Here is a 13,163-nt window from a genome sequence, read left to right on the forward strand (position 1 = left end):
GACTAGATGTACTGTAAAAGTTTTATTTTAATATTCCAGATGTTAAAGCCATGGAGGCATCAGTAATTTCTTATAAAATACCTGGTTAATAGTAATGATAACATTGTTGTAGGATATCTTGCCTTTGTTCCTACTTTAGACCATGACCTTTTCTTGTTAAACTTCCTGAACCTAATAAGAGTGATAGAAGAAGAGGTTTATTTTTTCAGATTTCCAATTCTTCCACCCACTTACTTCTTTTAAACATGGTAAACATATTTTTGAGTTCTGAGAGTTAAAGAGCTCTTCCTAGAAGAGTAATTCTTGGAATAGTTATAGGCATAAGAACAAAATAACTAAAAATTTCAGATCAAAAGGAAATATCTATATTATATCAGGAGGAAATGTAGAGCTGATACTTAACTAGACTCTACTGTTTGCTTTGATCTTAGGTTTGGAAGTTGGATTTTTTTAAATTTTTGTTTCAAGGGAATCATAAAGTGATTGCAAAGTATACAGAAATCTTCTTCTGAGGAGAGCAGCAGAAGTATTTCCTTGTAATGAGACAACCCCGATTAGTTTGTTCTCTGATCTAGAAATCTAGAGAAATCTGCTGGCAACATGCTTCATGTACTCTTCAAACATGTCTCAGCTGATCTATCTGCTATTCTTTCAACTCTTAAATATTCTAGAAGACACAATGGTTTTTGTATGAAAACCAAACCAAATCTTTGTTAATCATTATGTCCTCTGTATTTCTGCACTTTCGCTCTCCATTCTGGAAGAGAATATGCATGCCCAGTGTCATGCTCGTCAAGAACTGGTCAAAATGCTAGTTTAGACAAAAATATACATGAAAATAATAATGATAGGATAGTAAGGCTCATCTCTCTTCAAGGAGTACAGGAGGAAATATTATAAATTAGTCTTTTTTTGTGATAGAGATAAGAACTATATAAAATACATCTTAAAGGTCATACTAAAGAGAAATCTGAACAGCAAGACTGCTTGCTACAATGAATATTGTGGACACAAATTGAGAGAGGGACCGATTCTTTCTTACACTGTACTGTCTTGAGGTTTTTTTTGGGTTTTTTTTGTTATCTTTGTTTTTTAAGATTGTATGTCAAATATTCTTTAAGGGTGCTGGAGGGCTTGTCTGTATTCTGGGCAATAGCATCCTAATCTTCTTCTCATAGAAAATTTTTAGAGAAACAACTGTTTTGTGTATTCATTCGCTCAGTTTTCTTGCTCTCAAATGCCAGATTCTCTGATCTTACTCTTAGCTCTTTTTTTCTAGATAATTCCTCTGATCAGTGTGGTTCTTACAGGCAGTGTGTATTTTTGTATGTCATTGTGCTTGGCAGCAAAAATACAATATTTTTATTGGGTTTTTCCAGTCCCTCAAATTGGTCCAGTCCCCAACTTTTGTCTTCAAATTGTATTTTCAACTCAACCTTTCCAAGACAGCTGCCTCTGTTTACAGTAAGATTCCTCATGATGTCAAAAGAAATAAAATAGACTTACAGAGGTTTTATTCCACATCTGGTTGCCCAGAAGAGTAGGCTAATCCATTCATGAATAGTACATTTCCAAGCCTCAAGCCCAGTTTGAAAAAGGCAACAAGAACTCAGTTTAAGCCGTGTGTGTTCCCAGTGTCAGTGTGCTTACTTCTGTGAGCATAACCATTGATAATAAAGGAAGATGACTGTCCAAAGAAGACAGACATATATGCAAGAAGGTGAGTATACTATGAAGATTCAAATGGGAAGATTCTGTGTGTTGTATTTGTCATGCAAGTCTGTTTTTAGCAGAAAATTTGACCTATTATTGAGATGAGTTCAATGAAAAATCCTCATCCTAATACCGCAGTGGCTGAAAACCTTCCCAGATACTATTTTCACTTAATTCTCATTTACCTGCCTAACTCCCATTAAATTAACTATGAATTTTAGTGAAAATGAAATGGCTCCATATTTTCAGAATTATTAGACACTCAATTTTCATCATTCTCATTGAGGATGAGGTTCTGGATCACAGTAACTTTCACCTGAAATAGCAGTTGATCTGATTTGGTTATTTCAGTGCATGAGGGTACTAGAAACTATTACTTTATTGCTACTGTGAGCATCTCATGGTTCCAAACTTATTTCCTGTTGTATACAGCAGCATTTTGAATTCAAAATTCATAGTATTAACTGGATCAGAAAATAGTTACAGAATCAAAAAAATTTAAGTTACGTCACTTAACATTTAATTATGAACTCAGAGACCATGGCATTGTTTAAAAGGGATAAATTTTCTTCCACTGAGTTATGAGACAATGACCAGACACACAAGGATAAACTGATAAATATGAAAAAGCAGATGCATACTCAATTTAACTAATTTTGGTTTTTTTCATATTGCAGGTGGATGTTTTCAAAATCAAAGCAGTGCACCTTGGCAAGTTGAAGCAAGTTCTTGTTGGATTTAAGAGTCTAAAAAATGGTCAGCATTTTTTTTCATTTACTGTATGGCAATATTAATTAATTAATATTAATTAACTAGATTTTCAGATTTAGGAGATCCTAGAACTTCAGAAACATCTTAAATTTAAGATTAAAAATCACAAGTGTTTTTTAAAATGTTCTAGAAAATTTGAAATTGCTGTCCATTTTCTGTTATGCACTATTTCTCTTGCACTGGAAAAATCAAGTATCCAGCTTGGTTTTCTCAAAATAAGCAAAGGGGTTTCTAGGAAATGACAATGCAAACTTGTAGAATTATATGCAAAAATTTTCTCCATAAGAGTTGTTATGCATTTATGAGTACAGTCAGTATAGCTTTTGTTTTTCATAATGCAGTATGACACAATGGTATTGCAATTTTTGGCATTTTTTTCTTCCTCTCCATTTTTAGATGATGAACATTGTCAGTTTAAAAGATAATTATTTTTCAGGACTTAATGCTTTAAGGTAAACGTAAAGAAAATTAGTTCATCATAACGGGAAGTGGAACACAGAAAAAAGGCTGTTCTGGTCTCAGATTTTACTTCTAACCCATGAGAAGTATATTTTTTTGAAGGGATTCTCTGTACCTGAGGTTGAGTGGCATATAAAAAGACTGCATTTCCTGCAGCATATTTTTTTCATCCCCCTTCCAAAGCCATAGCAGTCAATGGAGTTAAAGAAAATAACTTCTTAAAAGTTAATATCAACAACCGGGAGCATCATGTATTGATATTTTCTTCAATACTTCAGCTACGGTTTTGGCCCATTTCTTTTCAAAAGTAACAGAACAAGGATTCTACAGTGTTCTGGTCTCACAGGAGCAGATCCATAGGCCAGCCATGGAGGGCAAGTCATTGGTAGCCCTGAGTCAGATGGGAGCTTAAGTCAGGGAAGCTTCCCCAAGCTGCCAGACAGGAGTGTTCCAGACCATTACCTCATGCTCATAGAAGTGAGAGGTGGGCTGAGGATGGAGAGTTCTTTCTGGGACTTATTATTCTCATTCTCCTGCTCCTTCTGCTATTTCTGAGGACTAGACTGATTATGAGCTTGAATATACATTGGTATTTCTATTAGTTTTGTTATTTTTGTAAATTTATTTTCATTTCTATCCGATGTGCTTTTTCTTGATTTATCTTCTTGCTTGGAGAGAGAACATCAGGTGATAGAGCAATGGCTATAGTTCAGCTCTGGATATGGATTAAATGTAGGCATATAAATATCTTGCTTCTGCAGATATTGTTCCTAATGAAAATAAGATGCACATATCACAGAATGTCAGGGGTTGGAAAGGACTTCTGAAGATCACTGAGTCCAACACCCCTGCCAGAGCAGGACCTAGGGCAGGTCACTCAGAAATGCATCCAGATGGGTCTTGAAAGTCTACAGAGAAGGAGACTTCACAACCTCTCTGGGGAGCCTGTTCCAGGGCTCTGTAACCCGTATAATAAAGAAATTATTCCTCATGTTGAGGTGGAACTTCCTGTGTTTTATCTTGAATCCATTGTTCCTTGTCTTATCACAGGACACAAGTAAGAAGAGGTCCCTTCCTTCTTGACACCCAGCCCTCATATATTTATACACATTAATTAGATCCCCTCTCAGTCTTCTCTCCAGACTAAAAAGCCCCAGGTCTCTCAGCCTTTCTTCATAAGGGAGGTGTTCCTGTCCATTTATCATCTTCATAGCCCTCCATTGCAGTCTCTCAAGAAAATCCCTGTCCTTCTTGAACTGGGGTCCCCAGAACTGGATGCAAGACTCTAGGTGAGGTCTCACTAGGGCAGAGTAGAGGGGGAGGAGAACCTCCCTTGACCTGCAGGACACACTCTTCCTGGACCCTTCCTGGATACCATTGGCCTCCCTGGACACAAGGGCACATTGCTGTCCCATGGATAACTTGTCCACCAGGACTCCAAGGTTATTCTCCATGGATCTGCCAAAAAAACAGTATTATAAAATCTGCAGGTTAAACTCAGATGCAGAAAAACTTTATTTTGAGACTATTTTCCATAAATTTCCTAGATGGTGGCATTAAAATGAATGATCAGGCTTTCATTGGCTGTTATGAAGAAGCCTTTTCATCCTTTGGGACACTAATAGATCATTAAAAAAAATTGGAATGTTTAATTTCACAAGATCTGTAAAAACTTTAAAGACTTCACTTGGTTGTAAATATTTTGGAGTGTAGGGGAACAGACATGTTCACACAGCCCATGTATATTTTCAAGATATATATATATTTTCAGAGTAAGTCTGGCAAAAGAAAACATTTTTTTTATTTTCTAAAGATAGAAATTTATGACTGCATGCACAGACATCTCGTTGCTTAAAAAGTATAAATTAATATTATTCTGTTTATTTTCAATCAGATGAGTGGTTCTTGGAAAAAATTGTTGTAAAAGAAGTCCTCTACCCTTTTTCTGTGTATGTCTTTGTTCACAATGACTGGATCAGTAAACACTCCACTAAAGATTTTGTAGAACTGGCAATTCCACTGAAAGGTAATGTTCTTCTTTGTATTAATCACTACTGCATGGCAGTGCAGAACAGAGCCAGTGCAAGGCTCTTTCACAGTGTAGGCAGAACTGAAAATTTGTATTCCCATGGTGAGGAGCAGGTGCCTGGACCAAACTGAACCGTGCCTTTTGTAAACAAGGAGGAAAAAATTACACCTGGGATGGAGAAGTTGAAAGTGGCAATATCAAAAGAGCCTCCTCTGCCAGCCCATATCCTGTCCTTGGAACAATGCAGAGAAGATGGGTTTGGCCCCTGCATGAGTGTGACATGGGTTAATAAAGCAACTGACCTGGTTTTCTACACCTCCCCAGAACAAAAATGAGTAATGAGGGTTTTGTGGCTTTGTTGCTTGACTTGCTTTGTGTTCCATCTGACATTACTAGGCACTGTAATCTTGTTTCTTTTGTTGTATACTGCCTTATAACTTAGATACAGGGTTTGAATATATGTTTGTTTTCATTGCAGAAACATCTGTGGCATCTCCTCTCCCCCAAAAATTTGATACTAAAAGCCGAGGACGATGGCAAACATGGGTGCACTGTACAAAAGTACCAGAAGAAGTTCCTGATATTCAGGTTGTTGTATTTGGGAGAAAAGGGAAGTCCCCTCCACAGAAAGTTCAGAATCTGAATGATAATCCATTTTTGGTTGGTTTCTTTTTTATTTTCCACAAATCTTACCAAACAGTTTCAGTAAAGTAGGAATTGTAGCCAACATATGTGCAGTTGTGTGGAATGATTTTTTTGTTTGTCAGAGTTTGCTATTTATTTAAGACATGGAGTTATAAACACTATTGGAGAACTTTTCACATGTGGGTTAATACATATGGCTTATGAAAGCTCTCTTGAGCAAATGCCAACTTTGACATGAAAAGCGTCATTAAGTTTGAGTTAAGACTTAGGCCTTAGCAGTAAGGCAATAAATAATGAAGCTATTCCATACTTTATTTCTCAAACATCAACTAATCTGTTTTCACTACTTAGCAGCTGTAACTCTCTACAACAAGCTTGCAGTCCTAATGGTACTTTCTTACCCTGACATTAATGGCATTGACTCCTGGTTTTGCTTATTTGTGTTTTTATCTGATCTTGTAGTACATAATACAAATTGTTACATACAACGTATAGTTCTTTGTGATTTTTTTGGTCTTTTTTTTCCCTTACAGTTGATTGTTGGTGATATTGGAGATATAACAAAAGTTTCCTTTGTGTTATCTGGTCCACGCTTGGGAAGAGGAATTAAACTTCACAAGGTATTCCATATAATCTAGGTAAAAACTTGGAATATTCTTCACTATAGCAGCAAATTTCTTCTGTTGAGAGACAGATTGTTAGTGTCACTTGGACCACAATAGCAAGGCCAAGCATCTTTGGCTCAGCTACCTGATATGTACAGATAATTTCCTACAGCTTCCAGATCTCTTTGTGGGTAGATCTACCTTGTTTGTGTCTGCTGATATGCAAATAGTTGCACCTATTCATTGATCCCAGATCCATTCTGCATAGCTCATCAGCACATGGAAGGCAGTGTTTTCTGCTGATGTTAGGAAATGTTAAGCCCTGCATGGAAATACTGACAGTCTCCTGACACAGAGCAACCTACTTGTGGAAACCAATTAAGCTGATACTTTAGTATTTATTTGCTACAAGACAGTCACCAGTGGGCCTTAAACATCTGATTGTAGTTTAATATATACTTAAGATCTCTCAGAAAAAGGGATGCAGAAATGATTTAATGCTGCCTATCTTATGATTTTAACCAGATTTTGAATGTATACCTTTCCCCAGGGTGAGTAGGAAGATTGAATGAAAGGTGTTGGGCCTGATAATTCTTGGGCTTTGGGGAAATACTTTAGCTTGAAGGTTAATACAATATAAAACTACACCAATGAACTCTGTCTTTCATCAAAAAATGCCCCAAAAGCATTGTGGACACAGTGCTGAATTATTCTGAAGTTAATAAAAGAATGCTCTAAACTGGGCCACACAATACCTTAACCCTGTTATGTCTTTAAAAAAGATCAAAGGGTGATTCTTTAAATGAATCAACAGTCCAGAAACAGTCCTGATGGGAAATGTTATACAGCTTCATTCCAGGCTACAATCTGAATGAGTTTATGGTGCTCAAAGGAACACTGAGTCTGAGTTTATGAGCTCCTATAGGATAGAGGAGGAGCTTATCTTCATATTTACTCCCCAAATTTGTTCTGTGTCAGCAGATTTTGTAGTCTCAGTTTAGGCTGCAAGAATGGAAAGAATAGATAAGAAAAACTAATTTTTCCTATGCACATTTAATTTTAAATGTGCATTTCCAGGCCACTGATAAAACACTCCAAAAATACATTGACCCTGCCCTCCCTGTATCCATTGTGTGATTACATAATGTTTCAGCCACCAGAAATGGTGGTTTATAATATGGTAGGAAATTCATAAATGTAATAATTTCCTTTCTGCTTTCATTTCAAAGACAACTCTCTGCAAATGGCCAAGTGATTTTTGTTCACACTTTTAAATGCTTCAGATCTAGTAATTGGATTATTAGTAGCTATAAATTGTTATAATTTACAAAAAGCCAGTAGGCTGCTGTAGTCCTATGCAGTCTCTTTACTGGTGCACTTACAACCCACAACATAAACCACAGTAACATATAGTACTTGTGCCAGTAATATGCTTATAATATCTTTTATTCATCTTTTCGTCTATTTATAAATTATTTATACATGGAAACATAATCTAAAGTGTAACAAAAGAGAGATGTTGTATAGGAAGAGAAAGGCTACTGGAAGAAGCCAGTTCATGTGAAGCAGTGACAAAACCCAGCCCCAAATCAAAAGAATTGCCTTCCTTGCTTTCTCCTTTCTACAAGTAATAGCTAAAGGTTTAGACATTACACAAAAACACAGATTACAGACGAAACTGCAAGGGCTAGAAAGGAGATAAAATCCCTACATTCCTTTTGCCACCCTCTTTTTTCTCTAGTCTAGTGTTTACAGCAGCTCCAGACTAACAGTTTTTCCCATTATCTCCTATGTCTTTCTGCAGACTTCTATATCAAATGATAAAAACTTTGTTAAAATGTACGAGGTTTTTTCTGTAGCTTTGGAAGATTTATGTACTTTAGAATAAGTAGCTTTTTCTTGTGCAAAGTAGATCTTCTGACCCTCTCTAAAAAAAAAAAAATATTATTTTTGCTTTCATGTAGAATATAGAAACACTAGATGATTTGGAGATAAAGTTTACCCTTAGATGTAACCTTGCCACTAACAAGAATTTGTCAGGTACATTTGAATTTAAGTGCAAAGTCTGCTTAAATTTACACAGCTTATTTTTATGAGTTTCTGCAGATCATCTGCCTGCATCTATAGGTAAACTTAATTGAAATTTATTATGCATAGAAGTTTGTGATATTTAATGATATTTAGTCAAAGATGTGTATATTGATAGATGTTAGGGAGCAGAGTTTTGTATGAGAAGAATTCAGACACAAAGTGTGAGAAAATTCAGTTATAGCAAACAGAAAATACGGGTAAAATATGGGTAAAATATGGCTGCTATTTTAGTGGAATTGCATGCTATCTTAAGAAAAACACTCATTATTCAAGTAATTCATTCTGGAAATGGTGAAGGGGAGTTACTTTCATCTGGAAGCTTGGTGCCCGATTTTGTGTAGCACTGGAACAAAGCATATGCAGGAATTGAAAAAGTTTGGTAATTACATTTCCAGGAACTCAAGAGCAAGAACATCTGACAAATCTTTTAAGAATGGAACTGTCACATTCATAATGATTTTAATTATATAATTCAATTATAGAAATATTTATGCATTTCGGAGCTTGCACTTGAAGCATATGTAAGGAAATCTGTACTCAGGATTTCCAGACAGCAGTGTATGTGTTCTGTAAAAAGCCACAAACTTTTGTTGGGGCTGCTGATGTCAACAGTGTCAATAAGTCACCACAGCCTTTTTGGGAATCCTTGCCGAAGAATTCAGATTGTTTAATGTCCTGCTGAAATTAAGGTTTTGCTTCATTTTGTTTTGGTTTTAATGTCTTGGATAGAATATTTCTGTTTAAAGAGAATTCTCAACCTGTAGAAACCATTTCTGCAAGCTTATAGTCATTAGCTATGTATCAAGTTCAGTCCTGCATATAAGTTATCAGAAATGTTTCTGCATGTACTTGATAGTTTGTAATTCTGTGTTTTCTAAGATGACCTAGGTTCAAATTCCCAATCTGAGCTTCTGTCCTATGAATCTGATCTCCACATTGACTATCTCAGTGGTTAGGATAGGTGGATTCCCAGCACTGTGCTTCCATGTTGGTTTGGAAGTTCTAAATTCACACATCTGGAACCCGATTTTTTCAGGCTCCACTGAGCATACAAATTTAGGTAGAATGAAGCTGGACCTAAGATCATGCTTTGTAGTGAAATGAGGCAACCAGGTGCCACTAATCCCCAGGGAGTGGCATGAGCTTGTGTTAAGCCCACCTGTGCCTAATTAGGGCAGGCCCTTACTGTGCGTGAGCAGGATTAGGGAGCCAACCCTAATTAGGCACAGCTGGGTTTAACACAAGCTCATGCCACTCCCTGGGGATTAGTGGCACCTGGTTGCCTCATTTCACTACATTGCTTTCTTTTGGAACCCATTCTACAAATAACTTCTTTCCACAGGGAGCACTGAAGGCCACTGGCAAAAAAGTTTCCAAGAATGCCCTAAAAACTAAAACAAAAAGCCTATAAAATTTCTGCCATCTTTGAAAATCCTATCTGGGATATAGTAAGTCATGTGTAAACAAATACAAAGCAGCAAAATAAACATTTTTGCAAAATGGGCATCTGCTATTAAGATTGATGTAACTATATTCATTCGACAACCTGAAATTGCAAGTATATAGATGTCAGTTTAATCCGTATCCTTCATTGGTTCCCTACAAATGGGCCCTACGTCTGTGTCAATATGCAATGAAGAATATGCCTATAAACATCAGGCTGCAGAATCAGCAGCTTGCAGCAACTACTGTAGCTCTTGTTATGCAGAATCAGTTGTGTGTTCTGCTGAAGCTTGTTATGTGTGTCAGCATTAACAGTGGGGAAAAATGTCAGTTTCTCATGGGATGGAAATAAGAAATAAAATAATTCAGATAAATTAATTCTTCTGATTCTGCCTTGCAGCTTCGGCTACAAGACCTGGACACGAAACAAGAGTTGGGCTTTCCCACCAAAGCCCAGTGGCTGTTTGGAGAAGATGGATCTGAGACTGTGACAGAGCTGGCAGCCGTCAGGCCAGACAAGCCACCCCTCAGGGGTATGCAGCAGGACTGGAAAATAAATACTTGAGCAAATGCAGACACACACACACACACAAACTGCTTAATGGGATGCACACCAGGGGCAAGACTGCAAAGCATTTTACATATACTTTAAAAATCTCAAAATTATTTTTAGTTTTATTCACTATACCTGTGTAAACTGTGTATTAACAGTGTGTATTGTTCAGGCAGCTTTTTATGTTTTAAAACAACTGGCATGTATTGCTTTCACTAGGCTAACTATCAAATTAAAAGTCTGAAAAACTTTCAAAGCCCAATTAGTCCTATATAACCAAAAAAAAAAAAAAAAAAAATAAAAAAAAAAAAAAAAATCTTTTTTGAGACTTTCTCAAAATCCCATTTCTGCCTCAGAAGCTTTGTTTCATTTCATCATTGTATCTAAAATGATAGTATCTTCCTTTGTGCTGATTACATTTTATGAAATATTTAGAAAAGAACTCTCATTCATTACACTCTATGAACAGACATTTTAGTTAAAATATTTAAAACTTTTGCATATAATATCTAACTGAAGGCTAGACTGCAAATGAAAATATATTTTAACAGCCTGTTGTAACATTTAGTTCTTCACAGAGATTAAAGAAGCTATAAAAAATCCTCTGTCATGCTGCCTCAAGGAATGTGTACTATGTAACTCAGCTAAAAGTCATGGCAAGCCATCTTTTTTGGTGAAGAATAATAATAACAATGCATATCTGTGTAAATAGCTGAGCATGTTAATTTATACTGGCCATAGATATTAAAATGCCAGACTAAAGCAGAATTCAGCTGAATCAGAAGAAAGAGCAGATTTCATGTGCTATATTTGTATTTTTCTTTGGTAAAATCTTAATGCTGGTAAATCCTAACTCAGTTTAAGTCCTTCATGGACTATGAGAATTCAAGGCTTTTTACAAAGCCTAATACTCAGAGTGTCTTTCAGTCAATTCTCATGACCATTGACTAAGACTCAGAGTTACATTTTCTTCTTCTGTAATGTAAGCACGGATTTTTACATTGCTTGATAAAGGAAATTTTATCTCTGATGCTATACTGTGCTGTTGTAAGTTAATTAGTAATCTATGTGAAACTCAGAACTTTAATGACAATTGTTAAAACTTCATTCCTTGTTCTTGAAATTAATCTTCTACCTAAAATAAACTGGTTTATTATACTTGGTAATTACCTTGCTAAGTAGTCTGATTTAGTAATGCCTTGTGTCACTGATTTTTCATAACAGGAGTTCTCTACTCGATCAGTATTCATACAGGAACATTGCCTGCATCAGGGACTGATGCAGAAGTATTTATCACAGTATTTGGAGACCAGGGAGATTCCTGCAAAAGGAGGCTAAGACATCCAAATTTTGAAAGAGGGGAGGTTAGTACTGAGTTATTTTCCTTACATGTTTGCTTAATTTATTTTATTACTTCCAATACAGTATTTGTTTCCAGTTATCAAACACAAGCATTGATGTTACACTGTGGTAACCTGTGGAAAAGAAGTTTCGCTTACTAATTATGAACTGAACTGGGATCACCTCAACTGGGATTAAAGTTTAAGAATATTTAAAGTACCAATAAATTTAAAATCCACAAAGCACCAATAACCCCTCTTAGAAACTTAAATTGAATCCAATGATATATAAAATGCCGTGGCTTAGTTTTGATTTATTTGTGAAGCTGATATAAAAATATCAGGGCTATTTCTTGTGATTGCTTCTTTAAAATCTGAAGCAGACTTTCAGATGTAGTTGAAACAGAGGTTTTAGATGTGTTAGCTCCAATAGCTTAATTAATCAATTCATATATATAATTGCAAACAGGTAAAGTTGCTTGTAAACATACTGCTCAAGATAAATCCTGGGAGGGATATTCTGGTCGGACTTCGCTGATTACCATATTAATGGCTATATCCACACAACATGTTCACACATACCCTGAACTCAGTCCAGATAGGACTAGATGGGATTTAAAGAGACTTTTCAGTTAATCACTGTGTAATAAGGCAGGACTGTCTATATGTATTTCACACTGTTTCTTAAGACCTGTCATGGCTGAGATGCCATAACTTTCCTAGGCAACCTATTCCACGGCTTTGATAGCCTTTCCCTTTCTATGCTTTTCTCAAGCATAGAAAACAGCCATGGGACCATCCTTGTGCTCCATCTTCATTGGTAATTTTTCTTCTTTGAATTTCTGTAAATTCTTTTGAATGTGATGAGCATCCTCAGTCTCCTGTGGCAGTATGGACTGCACCTGATCTGCAATCTGTGTAAAACTTCCACAGTTTCTCTTGATTTCCACTTTTCTTTTAGCAGAAGTTACAGTAAATGTTTGTGGGTTTGGTTTTTTTTCTATGTCAACCTCTCTTTGCTATTCTTGGGTTTATACTTCTATCATCTGCACAGTTTTGTTGCTGGTTTGTTCATTATTCTTTGCGTAGAAGAATGTCTCTTTTAATCATCCTACTTACACTTTCTTCTATCTTTTTCTGGTACTTCAGTAATACATTTGCAACCTCTAAAATTTTGCCATCACCTCTTCTGCTTGTTTTTTTACATTCTTTGACAAAGTTCTGCTGGCCCAGCTCTTATGTCACATCAAACAACTGTTGCTCTAAAGAGACTGTGTGATGTAATGGACAGAGTACTCACAGACAGGACATCTATATTAATTTCTAAGCTCAGCCACTGGTATACCTGATGTTCTGAATTTATCTTTTTACCTTCATTTTGTCACTCATTTCCTTTTGTAAAAAGAAGATAACCAAGTTTAGGCAAGAATGAGAGGAGGTAAGGATATGTTTTTCAATGAAGTTTATTTTTCTTTGTATTTACCACTCACAGAAATCAAATATATCTTTGAAAT

The 13,163-nt window shown here is 36.0% G+C and overlaps 1 protein-coding gene across 1 annotated transcript in view; it reads left to right on the forward strand.

The window, feature by feature from the left end:
• Positions 1–13,163, forward strand: part of LOC103534673 (RP1 axonemal microtubule associated) — a 131,883-nt gene that overhangs the window by 78,587 nt on the left and 40,133 nt on the right. The window contains exons 24-29 of the mRNA XM_030444690.1: positions 2,391–2,469; positions 4,838–4,969; positions 5,451–5,632; positions 6,151–6,237; positions 10,157–10,289; positions 11,534–11,673. Of these exons, the coding sequence (XP_030300550.1) occupies positions 2,391–2,469; positions 4,838–4,969; positions 5,451–5,632; positions 6,151–6,237; positions 10,157–10,289; positions 11,534–11,673 (753 nt within the window). The remainder of the gene's footprint in view (positions 1–2,390; positions 2,470–4,837; positions 4,970–5,450; positions 5,633–6,150; positions 6,238–10,156; positions 10,290–11,533; positions 11,674–13,163) is intronic.

Source organism: Calypte anna, chromosome 2, assembly GCF_003957555.1.
Source record: "Calypte anna isolate BGI_N300 chromosome 2, bCalAnn1_v1.p, whole genome shotgun sequence".
NCBI lineage: Eukaryota > Metazoa > Chordata > Aves > Apodiformes > Trochilidae > Calypte > Calypte anna.